Raw genomic sequence first — 24137 nt, 5'->3', positions numbered from 1 at the left:
TTTTATTTATTTTTTCGTTTATTTATGGGAAGGGTTTGAAACTTTGAATGCATCTTTTATTAGCATATCCAGCATCAATTTAACGTGACAGAAAAGGGAGCGTCTGAAGTCTTCAATAGCGATGCAAAGGGCCGACGGTTCCTTTATAGCTTTAATTCTCGACCCTTCCATCCTAATCAAGTAAACCGGGTCCCAAATGATAAATATATAATAACACATTTTAAATTTTTTCCCTCTTTGATATGTACTTCTCACCTTCCATGTCTCAGCCCACTTTTCTTTTAATTAAACACTTTTTTTTTTTTGTTAAACAAGAAGGGGAAAGGAGGAGGAAGGGACAAGCCCACCTCCGCGTAGCAGCCCCCCACCCCGCCAGGAGAATGTTCGATGCGGGCAAACCGGGTCGTATGTTGGGCACTCCGACCTATTTTACTTATACCCTTTCCACTCGTGAGCCGGCTCGGTTATCCGACCCGACCTTCTGTGTGAGTATGTCACATCTGGCACCACCCAGGCTACCAGCCGACCAGTAGCACTTCCAGACCCCGTGTCCAGGCGTGGAGCATTCGGTCCCCAAATTTAATCGACGTTCGCGCGTTTCGAATCTGGAACCACTTGGTTGGAAGCAAACGCCCCGTTCCAACTGGGCTACCACCTTGGTGGCATTAAACACATTTCTCTCATGAAGAATCCTATATAGCAAATTTGTAAAGACTTGATTGGTCTATAAGATCGACTAGCCTTGCGTTCAAATCTTTCTCCATCTGTGAGGACCGTGCGGGCGTGTGTTTAGTCCCATGGGTTGTTACACCATCATTGATACGACAAGACCAGTCTCGGAGCACACAAACTCAATTGAATATGTTAATTACTAAAATTTGGAGGCAGAGGTATCGAGGAGATTCAGAATTCCAGACAAGCTGCCTGAGGGACGGGGTTGATCCGTCTTTAGGTGAATGCGCTGCCATTTAGATTTTTACTGTGTACAAAAGGGCCAACGGTATTAAGAATTGGATGGTTTCTTAAGCAACCTAATATTTCGGAGTTGTCATCTCGAAGAAATACTATCTTCTTTGCATTTTTTTACTTTTTTTAAATTTTATAAGCTACACTTACATTTGTTATGTGGGCAGCCGGCGTACCAAAAAAAATAAATATGTAATTATTAAATTTTAGTTTAAATAATTATGATTAGTAGAATCGAGGTCATTGATCAAATATTTGTATATCTTAAATGCATCAGGTGCATCACAAACTAATACTTTGAGTTGAATTGCCAAGTTTTTAAATGAGCGACAGCTCAAAACACCACCAACCTTAGATGCGATGCGGTGTTCCAAATACAACTGGCCTCATGTGTACCCAACCCTACCCAGCTCCATAATGATCTACTAATCAGTCCCCAGCTCACATGCAATTCTCATGGAAATGCAAACAAAAAAACGTTGAACGCTGTCGGTCCACGACATCTCCCCGGCTCCCGTTGACGCACCCTCAGGTCCTCCTTCCTTCTCCCTTCCGAGCCCCGCTGTTTCCAGCCTGGCAGCTTCCATAAAGCAACCCCACCCACCATTAAAAACGCCCCCACAAGACGCCACCGCTTTCTTCACTCCTACGATCCCTCATACCGTATAATCTAATCTTTTACCGAACCACTCTCTCTCTCTCTCTCTCTCTCTCTCGCCGTCACTGTCGCCACCCAACGGTGGAACTAAAGCACACCACCCACTCTCACTCCATTAAAGGTCCCCAAAAGCTTCTCTAGATTGTCTAGAACCTGGGTCTCGCTTACCTCATTCTCTTAACAGCAAAGGGTTTATACAATAACCCGCTCCACCGGATCGCTTGCTTTGCTTCCAATCTTCTACCTCCTCCGTTCTTTTTTACATCGTCCAAAAGGAGGAAAGAAGGGAGCGAGAAAGAGGCAAAAGGTGGCGGTTTTGAGACTGGGAGGTGAGAGACAGACCGAGAAGGGGGAAAGATGAGTATGTACGGGAGAGATCCGTGGGGCGGGCCGCTGGAGATATCGAATGCAGACTCGGCGACGGACGACGACCGGAGCAGGAATCTGGATTTGGACCGGGCGGCGCTGTCGACGTCGTCGCGGCCGCTGGATGAGACGCAGCAGAGCTGGCTCCTGGCTGGGCCAGGGGACCAGGGAAAGAAGAAGAAGAAGTATGTCGACCTCGGGTGTCTCATCGTCAGCCGGAAGATCTTCATATGGACCGTGGGCACCATCGTCGCCACCGCCGCCCTCGCCGGGCTGATCACTCTCATCGTTAAGACCATCCCCCGCCACCACCACCCCAAGCCGCCGCCGGACAACTACACCCTCGCCCTCCACAAGGCCCTCATGTTCTTCAACGCCCAGCGATGTAAGCCAAACCGTCTCCGATCTGCCCTGAGAACCTTTCCTTCTCCCAATGCATGCGGCCCCTTTACGAAATTCGTCAAGATTGCATTTTGATCGGTCGAAAGAGACAAAACAAAGATCGGATTTTGATGAGATTTTTGGTGTTCTTTTTTTTCCTGCAGCTGGGCGGCTTCCCAAGCACAACAACGTGTCGTGGAGAGGTAATTCCGGGATGAAGGACGGCCTCTCCGACACGTCCTACGGGAGAAGCCTCGTCGGAGGCTTCTACGACGCCGGAGATGCTATCAAGTTCAACTTCCCGGCCTCCTTCGCCATGACCATGCTGAGCTGGAGCGTGATCGAGTACAGCGCCAAGTATGAGGCCGCCGGCGAGCTCAGCCATGTCAAGGAGACCATCAAGTGGGGCACCGATTACCTCCTCAAGACCTTCAACAACTCCGCCGACACCATCGATCGGATCGCCGCCCAGGTTAAAAAAGAAAAAGAAGAAACTTTGGTAGTTTAGAGCATAGATCCATGGAACAGTGATTCCTGAGCTGGTGATTTATGTGATCTCTGGCAGGTTGGGGTCGGAGACACTTCGGGAGGAACGACTCCAAATGACCATTACTGCTGGATGAGGCCGGAGGACATTGACTACCCGAGGCCAGTCTATCTGTGCCACAGCTGCTCAGATCTCGCCGCCGAGATGGCGGCGGCTCTGGCTGCTGCATCCATTGTGTTCAAGGACAATAAGGCCTACTCCCAGAAGCTGGTCCATGGTGCGGCGACGGTCTGGAAGTTCGCAAGGGATCAGAGGGGGAGGTACAGCCCCGCGGGCTCCGACCCCTCGCTCTTCTACAATTCAACCAGCTACTGGGACGAGTTTGTGTGGGGTGGCGCATGGATGTATCTGGCAACGGGCAATTCGTCTTACCTTTATTTATCTACCCATCCCACTCTTGCAAAGCATGCCGGTGCCTTCTGGGGCGGTCCGGATTATGGGGTGTTCAGCTGGGACAACAAGCTCATTGGTGCTCAAGTAAGAATCCACCAATTGATCCTATATTCCTCTTTCTGGGATGATTTGATAATATATTGAGTAATTTGACCTGATCAGAGATTGTGCTGTTGGGTTTGCTTGGTTTAAAACTTTAAATAATAAACTGCGTAGAGTGTTGCGAGGTGGTTGACAATACTTTCAATACAGTCATTAGGAATTTTAAAATCTTCCTCTTTTTGATCTGTTGATCACACTGCGTTATTTACTTCTTGGATCCTCTGTCTTAGTTGGTGGAAAAGATGGTAGCCAAGCTGAAAGAGACCTAATGGGAGCTTGGTAAAATATCATATCTATTTTCTGCATTAAACTTGTTCTCCAACTTTCGTGATCTGTTCAGTGACAAGGTCATATATGGTCCAATTTGAAGCTTCAGGTTTTCAAGTATATCCTGTCTTAGAGATTTTTGTGTAGGTATGGGTAGTTCAGCTGAATTCATGAGATTGGTTTTTTCCCCCATTGTATCTATATGTGGGATCAAGATATCTGATATGAGTGGATCCTTTTGTTGGTTTTGATGAGAGGACTTTTGCATGCCTTCTTTTTTATTAGTTAAAATTATAATTTGGTTATGCATTTCTACTCCAGTTGGCCCCAGCCATATCTGGGGTGCTCTATTCTGTTTTTATTCATTTGCATAATATAAATAAAACAAGAGCGTATTGACCTCTTTCTCCGTTAAGAATATGCTGTGTTATAAAAATTCTGAGGATTTGAAAAATTGAAAAATACGGTTATGATGCATCAATTGGTAAGGAAGTCAAGATCGTAGGTATTTTTATTTAAGCTAATTAAAGATACTAGCATCTAACCTATGATATCACATGTTCTCTAATTCAATATTCAAATAGTGATGGTTATCCGTTTGACAATATCTATATGCCTAAAAGTCTTGCATTGTCTTATCGGTTTTACACTCTTAATAGCTTCTGCCATATTGACAGGGACCATTTGGAACTACTGTAGATCATATGATCATGATTCTTTCAATTTTATCCCAGTACTCATGCATGATATGTTTGTTTCTGATTCTAACAAGAGAGCTACATGGGTTTTGTTTTACCTCACGTTACGTGATGTTTAAATATGCATTAGAAATTTTCCTGGCATTAATAAATGCAGAAAATGCTGATTATTTTGAAACTACTCTAGTTCAGGTATTTCTTTCCTGTATCTTTATTAGCAAAGATATGAATCCACTTAATTACTTTGCATACCTAATTTCTACATTAAGACCATGGCAAGGTTACAACATTTAAAATGGAAATGGAATTTATATTTAAAACAGCACTGCTATTGAAATTACTTATCTTATTCTGTTCAGCTAGATGGATAATCCTATTGCCTGGTTTTCTTCTGTGCACCTTATTGACCATGACTGATTTCATCATTGTTTTTGTCGGTCTCCTTAGCCAGTTCTTGAGGTAGGCTGCATTTTCATTCAACAATTCTTGAATGCTTTAACCTTGCAAAGAGACAAAATTTGCTTGATTTATGTGCAAACCTCATTCTACTAGATTGCTCTAACACCCTCTAGTTTTTTATCTCGAGTTGGGTTCTGTTGAGCTTCTGTAACTGCTCATCTGCAATTTTTGATGAACTTTCGTGCTCATATTTCTTGGTTGGGTGGTTTGGTCCTGCTTGCAAACTTTCCGGGGAGATCTAGTAGTTCACTTTTTGTTATAGATAGATCTAACAGTTCTTCAACTACATTTGATTGATTTGAGCTTGCAGGAGGCTTCGATACTGCCTGTATGGAAGTTACTTTGTTTTCTCTATAGAATTCTAGTATGCTTATCTTTACTCGTCTGCATCCAGGTTCTCCTTAGCAGATTAAGGCTCTTCTTGAGTCCAGGGTACCCGTATGAAGAAATCTTGAGAACTTTTCACAACCAGACCAGCATCGTCATGTGCTCGTATCTACCTATTTTCACTTCTTTCAACCGAACAAAAGGTTTGAGATTGTTTATTTTTAAATTACTCTCTTGTTTCTCTCAGAAAAACTCTCAACCATTTCATCTATTGCAGGTGGTTTAATAGAACTGAACCATGGAAGACCACAGCCTCTTCAGTACGTAGTCAATGCAGCTTTTCTTGCAGCTGTCTACAGTGACTATCTTGATGCTGCGGATACTCCGGGATGGTATTGTGGTCCCAACTTCTACTCCACTGGGGTCCTTCGTGATTTTGCCCAGACCCAGGTAAGTTCTCTCCAAGCCAAAACCTAATCTCTAGTGTGCTCGATTTTAACAATTATAGGCTTTGACATGAACTCTCCTCATGTAATGGCAGATTGATTATGTACTGGGTAAAAATCCCCGGAAGATGAGCTATGTTGTGGGATTTGGAAACCACTATCCTAAGCATGTTCATCATCGAGGTGCATCAATTCCTAAGAATGGTGTCAAGTATAGCTGTAAAGGAGGATGGAAGTGGAGGAACACGAAGAAGCCAAACCCGCATAATATCATTGGAGCTATGGTTGCAGGTCCTGATAGACGTGATGGCTTCCGAGATGTTCGCACCAACTATAATTACACCGAGCCAACTCTTGCAGGCAATGCTGGTCTAGTTGCAGCGCTAGTGGCTTTGTCTGGTGAGAAGAATGGAGTGGATAAGAACACTATATTCTCTGCAGTTCCACCGATGTTCCCAACTCCCCCGCCACCCCCTGCACCATGGAAACCTTGAGATACGGAAGACCTGTTTTTCTGTGCCTCATGATAAAAAATTTATGATGATTTTTTTTCATCCCAGATATGAAGGTCTATCATCTACGAGGATGACATGAAAACCTTGTTCAAGCAACCAACAATGTGAAGCTTGCACCACTTTTTTGTATATCAGTGTTGTATCATGGCTTGTGTTATATACAGGATATATGATGTTCATGAACTCTATAAGAATGGAGACCCTTTATTGCCGGAATGATCTGTACGACAGTTTTAATGTAGTGAAGCTCTTCCCATGAAACCTCCTGACTGTATGTTTAAATTCATTTTCTGATGCAGATTATGCAGTTCTCCTTAACCATAACCAGTGAAGAACTTGCGCGAAATCTTTAGATTTTCTTTCCACTCAAATGAGTGCATGATAAGTTTTCTTTGTTCAATAATATGCTTCATAGCTGGTCAAATTATCAAAGTTGGGATCCTAGGAAATGTAGATGTGTTTGCATTTTGTAGCTTGCCTTAAGGGCTAAGGTCAAGGTTAAATCCAACTATGGCCTTACCTGGATATAATGATCAAAAATTGAACTGCAATTTAATCTACTGCAGGCAGAAAAAAATGTGGAACGTGGCATGTGGATGGGTGAGAATTAGATTGGAGGATAATACTGTACGTATGATAAAAGGGATACTTGAATGATGTCTTGACATGCATGCATGCTAACCGGTGTGGCTAACTCGCACCTCCATGCATGTCCTTTGATGTATGTGAATGAGAATCTTCAAACTTGGACGATATTAACAAGGTCCCCAATGGTCCAAATATAAAGCCCAATCTTGGCCCCAGACACAAAAGCACAAAAGGTGCGCCCAGAGGTCCATGTCTGGGTCCATAACTTGACCCAAAGCACCATCCAGATTCAATCATTTTCCTTGTAAGAATCAGTCTTGGAGGTGTTCCTTGCGATGTTTCCATTGCTTTTGCCATATTAAGCACCATCGCTAGCTTTTCAAACCCCGCATTTTCGTTTCTCTTCGCCGTTATCCAGCCGTTCCGGCTCCGTCCAATCCGCCGCTGCAACCCGGCACCAAATTAAACATTCTCAGATTTTTGAGGTCATTGGCGGAACCGACATCCCACCCTGACCCGACGCCGTCAAGATCCGTCCTCCGTCATAATCCCCCGCCTCGTCGCACGCTCTTGCTTCAAAACCACGCGATGGAGATTTATACAAGCGCATGGAGATGTATACACGGAGAACGGAAGTGGGTCATACATGGCAAGTACGGATGCACTCAATAAAACCAAAAAAGCACCAGCCCATAAAGTACTACCATAGTGATTGGCTACATAAGCAACTACTCAATCCGCAGTCCCATTAACTTTACACAATACATGCTTGGCCTGAAAGACCCCTCTATCCTTCATATTGTCCAGATATTTCGGAGCAAAGGGTGGACGCAACCGTGGCCCCTTGGGCTCTTTCGAATCCAACTGATGACAGTGGCCGAGTCTCCTTCCAGGACGATGGAACTGGCCCGTAAGATACACCGAACGTGACGAAGACCCACTCAAGCGATTCGCAGCTATACACTTGGAACCGATATGTCGAAGAGTTGACTGCCTTTACAACTATGACTCTGACAAACGGGTCCCGAATAACAAAATTTGCACCGCCTTATCCAAGATAGATCCGTCGAAATTAATCTAAAGAAAACTCAAAAATGGAAACTCCTAGATAAACAATACTGTGCAGAATACTGTGGAAGCAAAAAAAGAAAACCCGGAGCACAATCCACGCCCCTCTTGGTATTTTGTTAGAGAAAGAGAGATGGATACCTAGGTAACAGTAGTTATGGATGCACAATCCAAGATTTAAGGGCTAGAACCTTTTATCTCCGAAGTATTAACGTTACAAAGATGGCGACTCCAATCATTTCTATAATTAATTAGGATGCAAAAAGCTTTTATAGAATATCATAATGATAAAAGCCTGCTTTTATTTCAAATATCATTACACTTATGAAGTTTTTGGTATTTTGTGATGATTTAAGGTTCTTTCTCTCCTTAAAAAACATATAAGCAGCAGCGGGGGTGAAGAAGATATCCGGTTGGCTAAACCTTGATGACCTGTCGGATCAGTAGCCAAGAAGTCCGCATTAATATCTTCACGTAGTCCGGCCCAAGACCGACTCTTAGTTGGTCTTCTCCGGACAGCGCACCCTTTTCACTTTTGCTCCTCTTTGTTCTTCATCGCCCTTGCTTCTCTCGATCGAAGGCGACACCCCCCATCCTTCTCCGCCGCTCGACCATTTCCCTTCTCGCATCGCTGGCGCCCATTTTCTCTCGTCGTCGAAGGTAGATGCCTCTCTCCATCTCTCGATCTTTGACCCTTCTATGCGTTTAATCCCCTCGCCATCGATCGGTCTCGCTCTAGGGTTTTGCTCCCAGATTGGTTTTTGTCGCGTAAAGTCGTTCCTTGGAATTTTTTCCCCTTTTGGCTCGTTTCTTGTCTGATCGGAGTTTTGGAATCGATATTTTTTTACTATTTATGAGATCTGGGAGCAGAAAAGGATGAATCTTTACTTGTTCCGTTAGACGAGTCTTGAATGTCAAATTGGTTTTCGATCAAGACACTGTAAATAAAATCTCCTTTGAGAGAACAAATAGTAATAGTAATTAATCGTTATAACAATTTTGAGGAGCAGTTTGCGCTCCCTCGACTTTTTTTGATGCTTGTTGCGCTCAACACTGACATCTTTAGCAATCTCTCTCGTTTCTTTTCCTCTTTCTTAGATTCATATAGCAACAGTGAGATAGCATAGTGAGTAGCATTACTCTTTTTCTCTGGACTTTTTTTTTGTTCTTGATATGTGTCCTTTTTCAAAACAGTCAACTGTAATCTGTCAGGATGTGCATGTTCTTTTTCAGTTACAATGCCACTTTGGTAAAGCTCAGGAGGTCCATTAACAAAAGATTGAATGGTGGAGTGTATTGAGGTGCTTTGATCATCCACGAAGAGTTTGGAGGTCTGCGGCAAGGTCTGGTTGGGTCTGTATGGAGAAGAAGTAAGAAATCTTGAAGTTTGAGTATAGGTTTGAAAGCACTTTTACAAAGCCTCTGAAATTAGGACCTAATATAGCCAAGAAAGAAATGGGGGATGGATTAGGACTTGGTATTGGATATTTTTGTAGTCCTAATGTTTATATAGAACATCAATATTCGTTCATGTAGTCTCTTTTCCCCCCTTTCTTGGTGTATAACTATCATATGCTTCAATAAAAACTTAACATTGTAGCCAAAAAGAAAAAGCAAAAGGAGGGTTTTACTTTTCAATACAATTAAAGGTAAATAAGAATACATATAGCTGATCACTATTAAAGAAATAGGCCTGTCAGTCGTACACCTACATCATATTACACAAAAAAATGATTCTGATTAAATAAAATATTCATTTGTTAATTTTTATGTTGTTTTATCCAGTATAAAAGTTTCATGTATGGCTATGTCACCTGTTTTTTGTGACATCTTGCATGAAGCAAGTTCAAATTTTGCTTCACACTGTGTTCATGTCTAATGTTCTTATACTATTATTATTACTTTTCAGATTAGGAGACAACTGTCAAAAACCGAAAAGCCTTCAGACATTCAACAAGAATGAGAAGTTGTTGCATCTCGAATTGAGTTTTCTGTGAATATTCTTTTCAGCACAATGTCCGGGTTGCTTAATGTAATTCCTCTACTCCAAGTTTTGCTCTAACAATACATGCTACAAACTATTAAAATTTGCTGTTCTTTGTTTGGCTCAGAAATAGAACACTAACAAGGCTTTTGACTAGTAAAATTTTTTGCATTCCTCAGATTTACTGCATCTCCATAATTATTTATCATTTTAGAGTCAGATAGTTGATTTGTAGTCTTATCATTGTTGCTGCACTTTTGTCTGTTTGTAATTGTTCAAACCGAAGAGTTGCTTGTTGTTGCTTAGGTACTTGATGACTTGCCATGTTGTAGTGGTTCCAAGCGATGATAAATTTATGAGTAGAGGAGAACTTGTTAGATGTGATAGACTTTGAGATATTGTCTTTTATCAAGTATACAGGAAGCGTAATTTAGTGCCACATTATTGAAAAGTGGGGTTCTTATACTTCTTTCGATTCTTATATATGCATACCAAGCATAGGGTCTCGTTTTGCTTAACCATACAGATGAAACCTCTGGTTGCAGTCAACACTTAATGGTTCAACATCAAATCTTCCTGACTCAACTGGCAGGCCTTTCACATCTTCATTTTCCGCTCAATCTGCAACAACTCCAGGTTTTCATCACTCTGGTGAGGAGATTCTCGTGCGCTTGTCTTTCGCTGAGAAAATAAATGTGAAATTTTCACAATAACAAAAATGCTAACATTTAGGTGGTCTGCAAGGGCTACACAACATCCACGGAAGCTTTAACATTCCAAACATGGCAAGCTCACTTGCATCCAGGAATGCGGCAATGAGTGGCGTCCCATCAAGTGGTGTTCAGCAACCAGGAGGAAACATATCTAGTGGACGATTCGCATCAAACAATATTCCAGTTGCTTTGTCTCAGGTTTGTATATTAAAATCCTTTTTATCTAGACTAACACCCTGTTGCTTCATCATGAAATATTAAATTATCATACATCACTTTTTTTACTGAATGTATGCTTTTTTAAGCTTTATTTCATCCTTTGCCCACCTTCAAATCCTTATCCATGTATTCTCGTTTTATTGTGCAGATTTCACATGGTTCCGGGGTAACCAATAGAGGGGGCATTAACATTGTAGGAAGCCCTGCTTTTAGTAGCAGTATGAGTGGAGTTGGTGGTTCAATACCTGGGATTTCCTCGAGCTCTGCTACTGCTGGCAACCGTAGTTCTGTTCCTGGGTTGGGTGTATCTCCAATTTTAGGGAATGTAGGTCCTCGAATAACAAGCTCAATAGGGAACATGGTTGGTGGAGGAAGCATGGGAAGAAGCATAAGCTCTGGAGGATTGTCTGTTCCTGGCCTTGCTTCTCGTGTAAATTTAGCTGCTAATAGTGGAGCAGGGAACCTTAATGTACAGGGACCCAACAGGCTGATGGGCGGCATGCTTCAACAAGGTTACTCTATTAAATTCCCTGGAGATCTCTAACTCATAATTTTAGAAGATAGTGGTACCGTCACTTTAGTCCTGCTTTTGCCTTCATATTGTCCATTTCCGTGAAGAATTTCATAATTAATATTGAAGTATTGGGGGCAGTTCTGTCAGGACATAGATACAATAAGTATTTTGTCTCTGTCATGTCCATTTAGCCTATGATTATTGCTTGTGTGCAACCAAGATTGTGATTGTTATATTGATAAATTTGTATAGTAAATCTTGATGGCATACTGCCATATTATTTTCCAGGCCATTTGAAAGCATCTGGAAGGCTCAAAAGTCCTGTATTGAGCCATTATATTCTTTCTAGATTTCTCTGGACCAGATATATAACATTTTTCCTTGGGCTTTTTGTTTGTCATGTAGGAATCTTTAATCCCAATTCCCAGCAAACTCGGTATGCATCAGTATATAAATACTGTTGTACGCACATACATGCATACACATACATGCATGCACGCATATGTACTGATGTACATGCATACACACATACATGCATACATACATATATGTATTATTTGAAGTTCGTTTAAATTTTATTATCTATTTGTTTTCATGGGGCTTAACTAGATGTCTGTATTCAGTAAACTTTGTTAGATGAGTTCTCTATGGATCAATAACATTCTCTAGTCTTCTGTAACCAGCTCAGTGGGCACTGTAATTGATTTTCAAACATTTGTAATATTGATTGAGAAAGTAGCTTGTTCTTTTCTTTTGTTAACAATAGGCATCATTATCAGGTTAGTCGAAAGAGGAATTAAGTCTTTTCTTGATACAACAAGGTATTCAGGTCAAATCACATTTATCAACTGGTTTGATTTGGTTTTTCTCCAAAAACGCTGGTATTAGCTGGAAATTTGCATACTGAAAGCACGCTTTATTTATTATTATTATTTTTTTTGGAGATCTGAGGCCGAGTAGCCAGGTATCAAAAAAATTGATTCACCTTTTAAATATAAATAAACAACTGGTAGTGATGCTGTTTTTTTTTTGGGTGGGGGGTGGGAGGGGGGAGGGGTGGTAACTTCTACATTACAAGCTTCTCCTTTTGTAATTACAACTATGACCAACTGCCAAGCCTGTGACATAGTGATTACTCATATGTCTCATGGGTTGTCGTATAAATGGTTTCTCAACTTTGCAGTGTCTCCTTTCTTGAAGGCTAGGATTAGTTTATTGCTGAGGACATTCCTCTCCATTGTGGGTATGTAATGCTTCTAGAGATTATCTATGCTTCAATCTTCCAATCTGAAAGAGGTGCTTGATGAGAAATTTACATGACCAACTTGTAGGAGTTCTTTTAGCTTTCTCAGATTAATTATAATATCACTATGGAGGTTGTTATGGAATAATAGTAGAACATGGTTGTGCATGTCCTTGGTGACTCTTGTTCTCGTCATCAAATCTTCTTATATTCTTGGTTATTTGTTACTTTTGTACATTTCATCATCCATGTTAAGTCATGGAGAAAATTTTCTTAATTATGAAAATAACCTTCGCTGAAAATCTAAAGTTTTAGTGGAAGCTGCTCACATCATTGACATTCATAGCTGGAACCTTGAATATAGTATTTTGGTGGTCCTTAGCTAAAAACCTAAAAGTGTTTATGAAATATTTTTAGCTGGATTGTAAATGCACATAAATGCAGGAAAAATTTGGAATGCTCAACTATTGAACATAGAAATAACTATGGAACATCGTATGTTGTACCGTACGGTATCGGAAGGTACCGGATATCCCGTACCATACCAGTTCGGTACCGGTACCGGAGGCATACATCCCTCGGTATGCAAAAAAAACTCCGTACCGTACCATACAGATACTATGCTAGTGTGGTACCGGTACGGCGAACCTTGCTATGGAATAAAATTGCATCCTTGGAGAAATGAAGAGGCAACATTGGTGAATATTTGACATCCTCTCTCTTGACTATCTTTAATGAGTGCTTTGACTGCCAGGATGATGGTGGTGGAGTCATGAATTATGATGATAATGATGAGTTGGTAGTTGTTGGATTTGACTCCATAAAGAGATAAAGCTATTGTCATGTGTGAAGTTGATTGTAGATGCTACCTTGAAAGACCGTAAAAAAAATTTATGAGTTTGATTATTGCATAAATTTGTTATCCTCAGTTGGATAAGAGGTTTTGCCAATCTTTTTAGAAAATTGATGACCGGATTTGACACCCCTAGGTTGGATGAAGCTGCGTTCATTTGATTTGTGCCAAGAGGATTGTTTCATGGGGGGCAGTTATAATCTGTATGGCAGACAATGATAGAACTGAATTTTAAGAAAATGCTTGTGCTGCATTTTCCCTCACTTTTTGCAAAAAGGAAGTGGGATGTCATCAATATTATCAAGTAAATTCTGCAGTCATGATATGTCACAAGGAGATCAATACCCCCTTTTCACTTCCAGTTTATTAAAACATTTGCCAACATAATAAAATATGACTCTGGTCATGATGTTAAAGCTCTATCTGATGGAATGGATGATAGAATGTACATATTGAAAACCTCATATGTATTATTAAGATGCCATGCGGATGTTTTTGTCCATGGAAGCCTTCAGTGGTTGCAGTGAGAAGATTATGGGTTAATATCTTTTCTTATGGCATAGATGTTGTCTGGATGTTTGCAATCAGGATTTTTACAATAGCAGAGATCACATTTCAGATTATTTGTTACATCTGGTATGTGGAAGTCTTGAAATTTCAGGATCAAACTCATCAATCTCTTTTCTTTTTCTTGTTTTCTCTCATAGTTTTCTCTTTCATCCATCCCCATTTACCACATCGGGAACAGATCAGTTTCAGATATACTGAATCATGCAATGATATGATATACCATTATAAATGGATTTTTTATCAGTTATACAGGTTTTTCTTTTGAAGACTTTTGTAAATATTTTATATGCTTTAGTTGGCTTATTAACATTAATGGAATGTATTATTTGTTATTTATATACCATTATAAATTTATTAATTATTCTTAGCAGCATATGCATATCATTGGAATATCTTGCTAGCTTTAAGGGCTAGTAACACACAATTCAGTTGCATTATAATGCATCTTAAGTCTAATCACTATGATATGTATCACCTTTTCTGCAAATTGAATATGTATAATATATTTGCAGTTTATATTAATGTGTTGCATCTCACAAAAATCTTCTCTTTCCCCATATTGATAATTCCGTCATTTAGAGGGTTTGTCATGTTTGTGGTGGGTTATTGGGTCTTGAACCAATTCCAGTTCATATCATTTTGATGGTCCGAGAAATACCTATGTAATCTTTAACAAGTTTGCACCATGTTCAACTTCCCCATGCAGGATGTTATGAATTTACTCATATTTGTGAAAACTCTGTACCGTTTTCCTCTTTGATGCCATTTCCCCCTAATGCATGCTGTTAGTTTGAGCACTTTGCTTTTAAATATAAGTGTTGGATTCTAGGAACTTCTGAATCTTTTGGGAATGATTTGCATTTAATAGCTACTGCCCTTGTTGACCATATTAGTTTTTTCTCAAGTATGGTCTCTGAGGTTGGGTGGCATGTGTTTGTGAATTAGCAGCACCTCAAATGCTTGGTATGCTTGGGAACTCTTATCCTACTTCTGGAGGATCATTATTGCAGAGTCAAATACAAGGAGGGAATAATGCATTAAGCTCTATGGGGATGTTAAATGATCTCAACTCCAATGATGGTTCTCCCTTTGACATGAATGATTTTCCTCAATTGACTGGGAGACCCAGTTCAGCTGGAGGGCCACAAGGACAATTGGGTATATAAGAGCTTTGTGATTCAATTTTTCAGATCTTTATCATGCAATGAAATGTCAGCTGATCTCCAAATTTGTAGGTTCAATGCGCAAGCAAGGAGTTGGTGTTAACTCCATTGTCCAACAAACCCAGGAATTTAGCATCCAAAATGAAGATTTTCCAGCTTTGCCTGGATTTAAAGGTGTTTTAGTTATCATTCATCTAAACTTTGCTTTATTTTCTTTGAAATATTACCTTATTTTATATTTGCTAGCAAATCATTATCAGTTTTATGTTTTAGTTTGATAATGGGGAACATATATTGTTTTACATTGGTGCTATCCAGAACATTCTGCAACTTATGTGCATTGTGGTTACTTCTTTTTTCTTTTCCTTATTTTTCTTTGTTGTAATTTGGTTTTGATTTATTTTCAAGAAAAATCCCTAATATATGTTGAATCATGAAACTTACACGTACTGCTTGCACTTTTTAAGAATAAGCCATGGGAACATATCTATGTCATCATGTTTCTTGAAAATCAAGGATTTTTTGTAAAAACACACTCAAGATTTTGTTATTGCTATCATTGTATAGTAATATAATAGAAAGATCATTATAATAATGAATGTCCTGATTGTTTTGAAATTTTCCCATGATTCTATAATGTTTCTGTGCAAGACCTGCTGGAAAGAAATGGCTAAATTATGCAGCCATGGTAATGGGATATATTAAATATTTATGTGCAAAACTATAGTTAGGAAATAGAGCAATAGATTTTATGACTCTAATTGGGTCACTGAAGTTATGAGTGGCTTTGCAGATTACGACCTATAACTGTGATGGAATCTAAACTGTCAATTTCTATAATCTGTTTATTTATTTGGGGCCATTCTGGGCTGTGGGGGGATGAGGAAAGTTCCTCTAAAAAAGTCATCAAGCTCACAAAGATCTCAAGTATGAAGTGGAGATGGCCTAAAATAGCATCCATCCGGACAAAGCCTTAGGTTGCAGTGGCTTCTTTGCTAGCTTTTACCAGAAGATTTGGACAGTGGTATATCAAAGGACATGGATATTGCAAATATTTGAATCACACAACTCTAAGGGCTCGTTTGGTTCGCGGGAAGCAATTTTTTCTTCTAGGAATATGATTCCTGGAAAACAAATTCCTAGGAAGAGGATGCCTAGGAAAATACTTTTGGCATGTTTGGTTGACCATGGGAAAATGACAAATTTCCAAAGTGCTTATGTTTGGTTGGCCATCCACTTTCTTGAGAAAGTTATGTATAATTCCTATTATGCCCTTAATAAAAATTAGGTCTTTAATGTCTCTTTAATGCTTCTTTAATGCTGAAGGGCCTTTTTGGGAAAAAGTAAAAATGGAGTGATTCCCGCCTCATGGGAAAGACTTTCCTATGAAATGTGGGAATCATATTTCCATGGGAATACAACTTTTCCGTCTCTCTCCTTTGAAAATTCCAACCAAACAAGAGGCATCTCATTACTTTCCCGTTGACCACATTTTCCCCCCTTCTTTTTCCGTGAACCAAACGAGCCCTAAAAACACTTTCTACTACTTTGGCACTTAATGTGCATTTGTTAATAAATTTAGTATAAATATTATAATTAATTATTGCTATGAATGCAATCTAGTTATTCCTTATTTTTGTGGTTTTTATATACAGATTATCTGCTTCAAACCAAGGATTTGGTTCCCGGTGTGCCCTGTTGGTAGCATACTGTTCCAATGAGAGAACGGTATCTGGGATGCACCCAAGACACCGGTTCTTTCATGAACTGGGATGTGCCAACCATCTCAGTTGTTGCCAGCCAGGATGGATCCAGACAGTCGCATCTGGATGCTTGCGACAGCTTGGCATCCTAGGACAGTTTGTTTTAGAACATCTTATGACAAATCTTGTGTCTTTTTTGTTTTTAGAAAATCACCTCATTCTTGATGTTAATGGTCCTTTGGTCTGTTCCAAATCCCAATACGTACTGACCCAAGTCAAAACCGGGGCAGGTACTGGTACCATGACTTAATCCTTGTTTCGAACTGTCTGAGCATATATCTCATATGCTTATGCTGCACTGTGGTCATAGATCTCTTTTAGTTTATGCTGAGATGTAAATTACATTTAAGGTAATGTTTCTGAATATTGTGATAAAGGTATAAAGGAGCTTACAATGACAAAGGGTTGACATTTGATTGAGCAGTAAATTATGAGACCTGATATCATCCTGTAAACCAATGTGGCCTAATTGCATCAAAATCGTGTAACTAGCTGATACTGTTTCAGCAGCCTTCTGTTGGCTTATCTGGTGACAGAGAAGCAGAGGACCTGTGATATGAACTATAAATTCAAAGAGGTCATTGTTTAGGAGGAGATCAAAATTGTGAAAGTTTTGATAGAGTCAATTCCAAAAACCTCCTAGAGCGAGGGTTTGGCATTCTTTTTTTCTTTGTTTGACTTTCTACCACTGTTTTTTTCTAGTTCTTTTTCCTTGTGATCTGCTTTTCTATTATGCTTGTCTGGTGCAGCTGCTTTACGCTCCTTGAGGTTTGGTAGTTTCATGTGTCTTTGGGTGCTTTAGAAGCTGGAGGAAAGGCTTCATTTTCGCCTTCATGTACTCTTCTTTTTTTCCATATAAACAGCAGTCTGTGCTCTGGTCTTTCCTCAAAAGAAAAGGAGGTTTATATGTGCTCAAGCAATCTCACTTGAGCTTGCCTCAAGCTTATTTAACCAAGCCTGATCCAAGGCCCGAGATCAACCTATGAGCCTGAAAACTGAGTCTAGGATCAAGACAAGGCAACAAGATCCGCATATGTAGCCAATTACTGCTAATATTTGAGGTGCATATCGCATTTTGGTTGCAGCCAAGTTGTTCATGAGCAGTTTATAAGCTTTAGTTCTGACAATTCACTTCCATCACTTTTTTCAGTGGGTGTCCGGTAATTCCAGTTTGGACAAGTATAAGTTTGAAGATTCTGCCCAGTTTTCTTTCCGATAAATTTATTTTTTATTGGTTGTATTTGAGCGCATAAAATACCTTGGGAAACAACAAATTTAGGCAAGGATATATCGCATTACTAGTGCTTGTACCTCTAAAAGATACATAAACCTGACAAACTTTTTTATGCCCTTGTATGCTACAGTATCTTGACTTGACTGTTTTCTTCAAGTGGGGAGTAAGCATGTTGTGAATGTGCAAAGATGATTTTTGACTTACCTAGACAAATATAGCATTCTGTGCCATTCTAAAAATGCGTGCCATCTGTTACATTTATGCCCTAAATATGTGTATTTTCACTTTTTTAAAGACATCAATCCTACAAAATAATATGGACTATATCTTTTCAAATAAAAAATATAGATAAGAAGCACGAAAGAAATTTGACACTTGAGATAGTTAGATACAATTACTTGCTCGGTGAAACTAATCAACCTTAAGTGGGTGCATCTGCATCCATGCGCAGTCTGAGCACATACTGCTGTGTGGTGCTTTTGTCACAGCCTATTGCTGTAATGCATTACAGGACTGGCCGATTCACATGCAGTTATGGGGTCTTACTAATGTGAACCTCCTGTATCGTGCTGGCAGCTATGCTAAAATCCTATGTAAGCAGTGCTCCACTGTTTATTCTAGCATATAAGTGTGTAAGTTCTTTGTTCCATCGTGGACTGCTTTTTACGAGTTTGGGTTATTTCATCATGCTTTCCGTAGAAAATTTCTTTGGAACTAGTTGAGTAGCAGCAGTTTCTGTCACTTCAATCACTTCAGAAAACATCAGACATTATTTTTAATTGTTCCTGTTTATCTGCTAAGATTATCTTTGTCCTTCAGTTTTATAATATGGCTTTGAACTTTCTGTTTTGCCCTTTTTAATCTAATTTTGACTCTTGTATAGGTGGCAGCTCAGATTTTTCTGTCGATTTGCATCAGAAGGAACAACTTCAAGAGAATGTTCCTATGATGCAGTCACAGCATTTCAGTGTGAGTTGAAGCCTTTATATGAAATAATGATATAATTTCATGTTGTTGTTGTGCCTTTCATTTACTTAGAATGAAGACTGGGTTGTTATCTTGCAGATGGCAAGATCTTCTGGATTTAGCTTAGGAGGGACTTACCCATCTAACCGTCAGCAACAACAGCAGCATGCTGCAGCGGTCAGTAGTGCTGGGGTCACATATTCACCTGGAAACAATCAAGATCTTATCCATCTACATGGATCTGATTTATTTCCATCTTCTCATGGAACCTATCACTCCCAGGTACATTACTCCATCTAACTCCGTACTGCTGCAGGACTATCAACTAACCTGTGTGTAACCTCTGGTCCATCTTATAATATTAATCAAGAAGTTCTTCTCCTCAACTTCTCTTTATAGATGCAAAATAGTGGACCACCTGGCATTGGATTGAGATCATTATGCTCTCCAAATGCAGCTTCTGGCATGGGAGCATATGAGCAGCTCATTCAGCAATATCAACAGCCACATAATCAATCTCAATTTTGGCAGCAACAGATGTCTGCTGTTAATCAATCATACAGAGATCAGAGTCTGAAGTCCATGCAGGGGATACAAACTGCTCCTGATCGGTTTGGCTTACTGGGCTTGTTAAGTGTTATTAGGATGAATGATCCAGATCTGACATCCCTTGCTTTAGGAATTGACTTGACAACTTTAGGGTTGAATTTGAACTCATCAGATAATCTTCATAAGACATTTGGATCTCCATGGTCTGATGAGCCGGCCAGAGGAGAGCCTGAGTATTGCATTCCATCTTGTTATTGTGCCAAACAGCCACCTCCACTACAGGTAAGATTTTCATCTTTTGAAATCTTTTTGACATAAACTCTATCTCTATTTATATGGGTGTACTAAATCTAACGTTGTGGATGTAGCAAGGATATTTTTCACGGTTTAATCCATTGACACTGTTTTACATCTTTTACAGGTGTGTTTCTATGATGAATTTTCACTTTTTGGTTAGTTTCTGTATTGCTTGCAACCGTTGTTTAATTACCTGTGCTTCTACTTTTCTTGCAGCATGCCAAAAGATGAAGCTCAACTTTATGCTGCTTCTGAACTGTAAGCTTGCTCTCTCTAACCTGTCCGCTTTTCCCCCTTTCCACCCTTTCAGTTGCCAGAACTGGCAGCCTGCTGTTAGTATGATTTCTAATGTTATGTTACCAAACTGGATGGTTTTTATTCATTTCTATTATTCTGGATTCTCCACGAAGCAAAGAATTGTAACAAAAACTCTCTTAGGCCCCTTCTTATGTACAAAGTCTTAGATATGCAGATATTTGCTTGTATACCTATTCCCAAGTGCAACCTGCTGCTTCTGTCCTGAAGCACCTGTCCTATTTTGATTTTCTAGGTGATTTGCATCACATCGGATAGGCACCTTCTGCGCTTGTCATGTATTTTGTTGCTTGTCTTAGAAAAATGTAATGCTAAGCTTTGTTTTCATGCATTTTGTTTCCAGTATGAATTGTGTGAGGATCCATAGGGATGAAGTAAGCTTTTCCAATGTGGCATAAACAATCTCTTATTCAAATGCGTTTGCAGGTACTCACGGGGATGGTTCTACCATAAAGAGCACCAACTATGGTTCACAAGAGCAAACGTGGAGCCTCTGGTTAAGACTCAGACGTATGAAAGGGGAACCTATGTCTGTTTCGATCCAAACACATGGGAAACTAGAACTAAGGTATGGCCTTCAACCTCTTTCGTTTCTTTTTATTTATTTATTCTTTGGTATTCACATGTCAGATACGTTGGCTGTCGACCGCAGGAAAACTTTGTTCTCCAATACGAGGCAGTGGATAAGAAACCAACTCTTCCTTCCGCGCGCCCTTTAACATAAGCCAATTATCTTTTGATGTAAAAGGCCCAGCATGTGTCATTAATTCTAGAAATAAACTCGATCCAATCTATTCTCCATTCTCTTTAAAGCTGTGGTTTTTTTTTTGCAACTGAGTTGGTAGGTGATTTCTGTCGAGCCTCGGCATCTCTAAATTGACCCCATAGTTCATTAGGAATTTTCATTCCGCATTTGTCTCTTTCTTTTAAGAATATCCTGTGATGTGATTTTCTCATTAAGAGGCAGGCTTTTGTCATTGATGGCTAAACTAAACTTTTATAGCTTCATTAAAATCATTAAAAGCATAGGAGAGGATGAAAGGAGGAATGCTAGATCCACCCACGGGCGGCTGAGAGCTGAGAAGCACGTGCTTCCTTAAGGAGTAATCATTTAGGCGTGAAGCCTGTCGCTTACGTTGCGTGTAGATATTTTTCACCACTACGCAAGCATCTGGGTTTAGCATTTCACAAAATTACGGGACCTTGAAATGGTCGTTTTTAAAGAAAATGTTTGGAAAATCGCACTCTTGAGATTTTTTTTTTCTATTATAATTTTGGGGGTTTGCTTGGGGTGGGGTGTGTGTGTGTGGGTTGCATTCATAAAGTTTTTTGAGTAAAATATCTGGTGTTTTTGTTGTATTTTTTTCTGACTTATATCATAGGTACATGTAAATATAAAGAGAGGAATTCGCAGCGAGCAGTGGTAGACAGGGCATAAAAAAGGAAAAAAACAAAAAAACAAAACAAAAGATCAAACAAGTTATAAAAAAAATATTGTGCTACTTGAACAGGTGCTAACTTGAAGTGTTTTTGTCGCAGTCCGTTAGGTCTTTTAGTCAGCTCTCTTTGTTATTTAATTCCAATGGCCGCTGTGTATTTTGGTATGGAGATATGAGCACATTATTAGTTATTTTCCTGTGCAAGCTTTTAGAAGGTACCTGGGACACCCAGCTCCAATCTCTGTTATTTAATCCAATGGTCATGGAATTTAGGTACGGCGTGTGAGTCATGCGCACATTATAGGGTACTCTTTGCGCAAGTATTTAAAAGTATGGGAGGCAGTGGATGGGGTTAGTGTTGGATCTGGTAAATATGATCCATGACCGATACAACCCGATATCGGGTCAACGCATTGATTTCTACCCGTCCACGGTTCATCCATTCAACATTAATCTAATCTATTTTGTAAGATTTGAATCCTTAATAAGTATATGCTAGTCCATCAAATACGTAATTTTTAAAATAATTTAAATAATTAATATGGAAAAAAATAATTGTTAAATAAGTTCCTATTCTAGATCATGCCTCAATCTAGTCTAAATTATTTCAATTAAAATAGAACGTTTCTCAAGGCCTGAATCGGGTTTAAGGTTTTAGCCATGCTGATTCATTCAAAAATAGATCTATATCCCATGCTAACTGGAAGACTTTTGATTGAGGTCAATTTTTGCTGCCCCTACTTCGAAGGTGCCTGAGATGCTTGGCCGACTGGTTCTTATGATGGCAACTGCTTATGATAAATCAAAGCCAAGAGTCTCAACAGGAGGATAGGTGATGGATTGGGGTAATCTTGTTGGTTTGTATATCTTCAGAGATAAATTGTGTAAATCAAAGTGGTTGGAGACTACAAACTCAGATACATTTAGGCGCTTGGCACCACCCAAACCCGGCTAATTTTGAGTTGCAATTACGAAAAAACAGCAAGAACGGCCTATATGCCTTCCTAAAATTACTGATCATTTCTTTCCTTCTTTTGTTGCATCATGAATGAAGCATGAGTCATAACAGATGTTGGGTGGTGTTTGGTTGGAGAATAGATTTTGAAAGGATATCCTTTTTAGTTTTTACTGTTCCAGGATTATACCTGTTCTGTGAAATCGAAATTTTCTGGTGTCCCGCTGGATGGACGAATGCAAGAAATAAAAAGTATTTGATGCATATTAGATTTCATGATAATTTGGATTTTATCACTTTTAATGTTAATTTGGATTTCATGATAACTTGCGGGTCCACTAATGCTTCCATGTAGCATCGTGCCTTACTGGCTGTTCCACTTCGGCATTTGGCAGGATATCCTACCCGACTTTTGGAGGGATGTCCTCCCACTTATTCTCCATCTCAATATGCCCTAATGACTAGATATAGGTATGTGCAAATATTTAAATTAGAAATCTGTTGTTAATAAGGCCACGGCGTAGGAGAGGACCAGAAAATGATATGGATATCATCTGTAATTGTTGGAGTAAAGATTTTATGTATCTGCTTTTAGTTGGTTCCCAATGATCCCAACTTGCAACCTATATATGAAGACACATCAAACGAGTCAGACGACTGAAAACTAAAATCACCTAAACATCCTAACTTTACAAGATGATGAAGACGAGAGACAGAAATGTATACCAAACGCAGGCTGGTGCCACAACTAAGATGCTGAAAAAGGTCGCTCCATATCTACAGCTGCAAGAGAAGTAGTAGGTGGATGATGACAAAAGTCCAAAAAGAATCATGGGTAGGTTTAGGTATGATTCTGGACAGCATGTTTTGTATCATTTTTGATATAATAGTTGAATAATATTAAAGAGTGTCTTTGGGCAGCATCATGCTTCAACGCTGAAGGCAACTCGTCTCTGTCTCTTAGTCATCATGTTGAATCTAGGTGCATGGGATGCAACATATGTTCACATGTTCACGTTCCTCTGAATACGACTTTGACCTTCGTATTTTTGGCAATTATTTGATATGCAAACTTACATGGTAAGGCTTTTTATGAAGCTCTCTCTTGATAGTGCTATAAAGAGAAGCATTTTTCACATGCTGATATTTGGTAATATGAAAGTATTTGTGCCTAATAAAATGAGTTAAAAGTTAATTATGTTAAGAAAATAAAATAGTTGTTTCACATGAGCAGTAAAGGGACCTTTTTAACTTTCATGCGGAAAACATTTGTTATTGCATGGTGGCCAAACACAATTTTCTAAAAAATGCTTTTCTTAAAAAGTTGTAGAAGTGTCATCCTTTATGCAACAAGATGCATATCTTTTATCTTTCACTTGCCATATCCGATTTTTTTAATTCTTATAACTATTCATTTCCTTTTGCAAGCATCCTTTTGTGACAAGTGATTAGAAGTTACCATAAAAAATCGTACGGTAGATGCAGGAGCCAGAAACATGAGATCAAATGCATTTCTATTTATCAGTTATAATAGCTTATGATGACTTGCTTAAATAAATGAAGCAGCATCATAATAAAG

The 24137-nt window shown here is 39.4% G+C and overlaps 2 protein-coding genes and 1 non-coding gene across 10 annotated transcripts; 2 read left to right on the top strand and 1 right to left on the bottom strand.

Moving 5' to 3' along the window:
• The first annotated feature begins 1707 nt into the window (after positions 1 to 1707).
• Positions 1708 to 6386, top strand: LOC103702190 (endoglucanase 9-like). Its single transcript, XM_008784525.4, has 6 exons — positions 1708 to 2375; positions 2536 to 2843; positions 2937 to 3395; positions 5232 to 5367; positions 5442 to 5614; positions 5706 to 6386. The coding sequence occupies exons 1-6, from the start codon at positions 1982 to 1984 to the stop codon at positions 6102 to 6104; spliced, it is 1869 nt and encodes a 622-aa protein (XP_008782747.1). The 5' UTR covers positions 1708 to 1981; the 3' UTR covers positions 6105 to 6386.
• A 1882-nt stretch (positions 6387 to 8268) lies between these two features.
• Positions 8269 to 21124, top strand: LOC103702191 (probable NOT transcription complex subunit VIP2). 8 transcript variants are annotated; one of them, XM_039124446.1, is made up of 15 exons: positions 8269 to 8441; positions 9015 to 9151; positions 9691 to 9813; positions 10311 to 10416; positions 10510 to 10676; positions 10846 to 11209; positions 14826 to 15035; positions 15113 to 15214; positions 18921 to 19006; positions 19103 to 19285; positions 19403 to 19834; positions 19921 to 19973; positions 20066 to 20107; positions 20591 to 20732; positions 20817 to 21124. In XM_039124446.1, the coding sequence occupies exons 3-15, from the start codon at positions 9796 to 9798 to the stop codon at positions 20886 to 20888; spliced, it is 1977 nt and encodes a 658-aa protein (XP_038980374.1). In that variant the 5' UTR covers positions 8269 to 8441; positions 9015 to 9151; positions 9691 to 9795; the 3' UTR covers positions 20889 to 21124. The 8 variants fall into 8 exon arrangements, with proteins under 8 accessions (XP_038980374.1, XP_038980372.1, XP_038980373.1 ...); XM_039124444.1 differs by having other exon boundaries at positions 10498 to 10676; XM_039124445.1 differs by having other exon boundaries at positions 9015 to 9178; positions 10498 to 10676.
• On the bottom strand, positions 10339 to 10416 carry LOC113462422. Its single transcript, XR_003384695.1, has one exon. It is a non-coding gene; the product is annotated as a small nucleolar RNA snoR35 (small nucleolar RNA).
• Positions 21125 to 24137: the final 3013 nt, after the last annotated feature.

This window comes from Phoenix dactylifera, chromosome 3 (genome assembly GCF_009389715.1).
Source record: "Phoenix dactylifera cultivar Barhee BC4 chromosome 3, palm_55x_up_171113_PBpolish2nd_filt_p, whole genome shotgun sequence".
NCBI classification, from domain to species: Eukaryota; Viridiplantae; Streptophyta; class Magnoliopsida; order Arecales; family Arecaceae; genus Phoenix; species Phoenix dactylifera.
This window is presented reverse-complemented; position numbering and strand designations above follow the sequence as displayed.

Bases quoted from the DNA above. Each gene is read 5' to 3' on its own strand.
- LOC103702190 (XM_008784525.4), top strand. From the start codon at position 1,982: ATGAGTATGTACGGGAGAGATCCGTGGGGCGGGCCGCTGGAGATATCG. The intron at 2,376-2,535 runs GTAAGCCAAACC...TTTTTCCTGCAG, and splicing joins GTTCTTCAACGCCCAGCGAT to CTGGGCGGCTTCCCAAGCAC. The intron at 5,615-5,705 runs GTAAGTTCTCTC...ATGTAATGGCAG, and splicing joins GTGATTTTGCCCAGACCCAG to ATTGATTATGTACTGGGTAA.
- LOC103702191 (XM_017841596.3), top strand. The intron at 15,036-15,112 runs GTATATAAGAGC...CCAAATTTGTAG, and splicing joins AGGGCCACAAGGACAATTGG to GTTCAATGCGCAAGCAAGGA. The intron at 19,835-19,920 runs GTAAGATTTTCA...TTGTGGATGTAG, and splicing joins AACAGCCACCTCCACTACAG to CAAGGATATTTTTCACGGTT.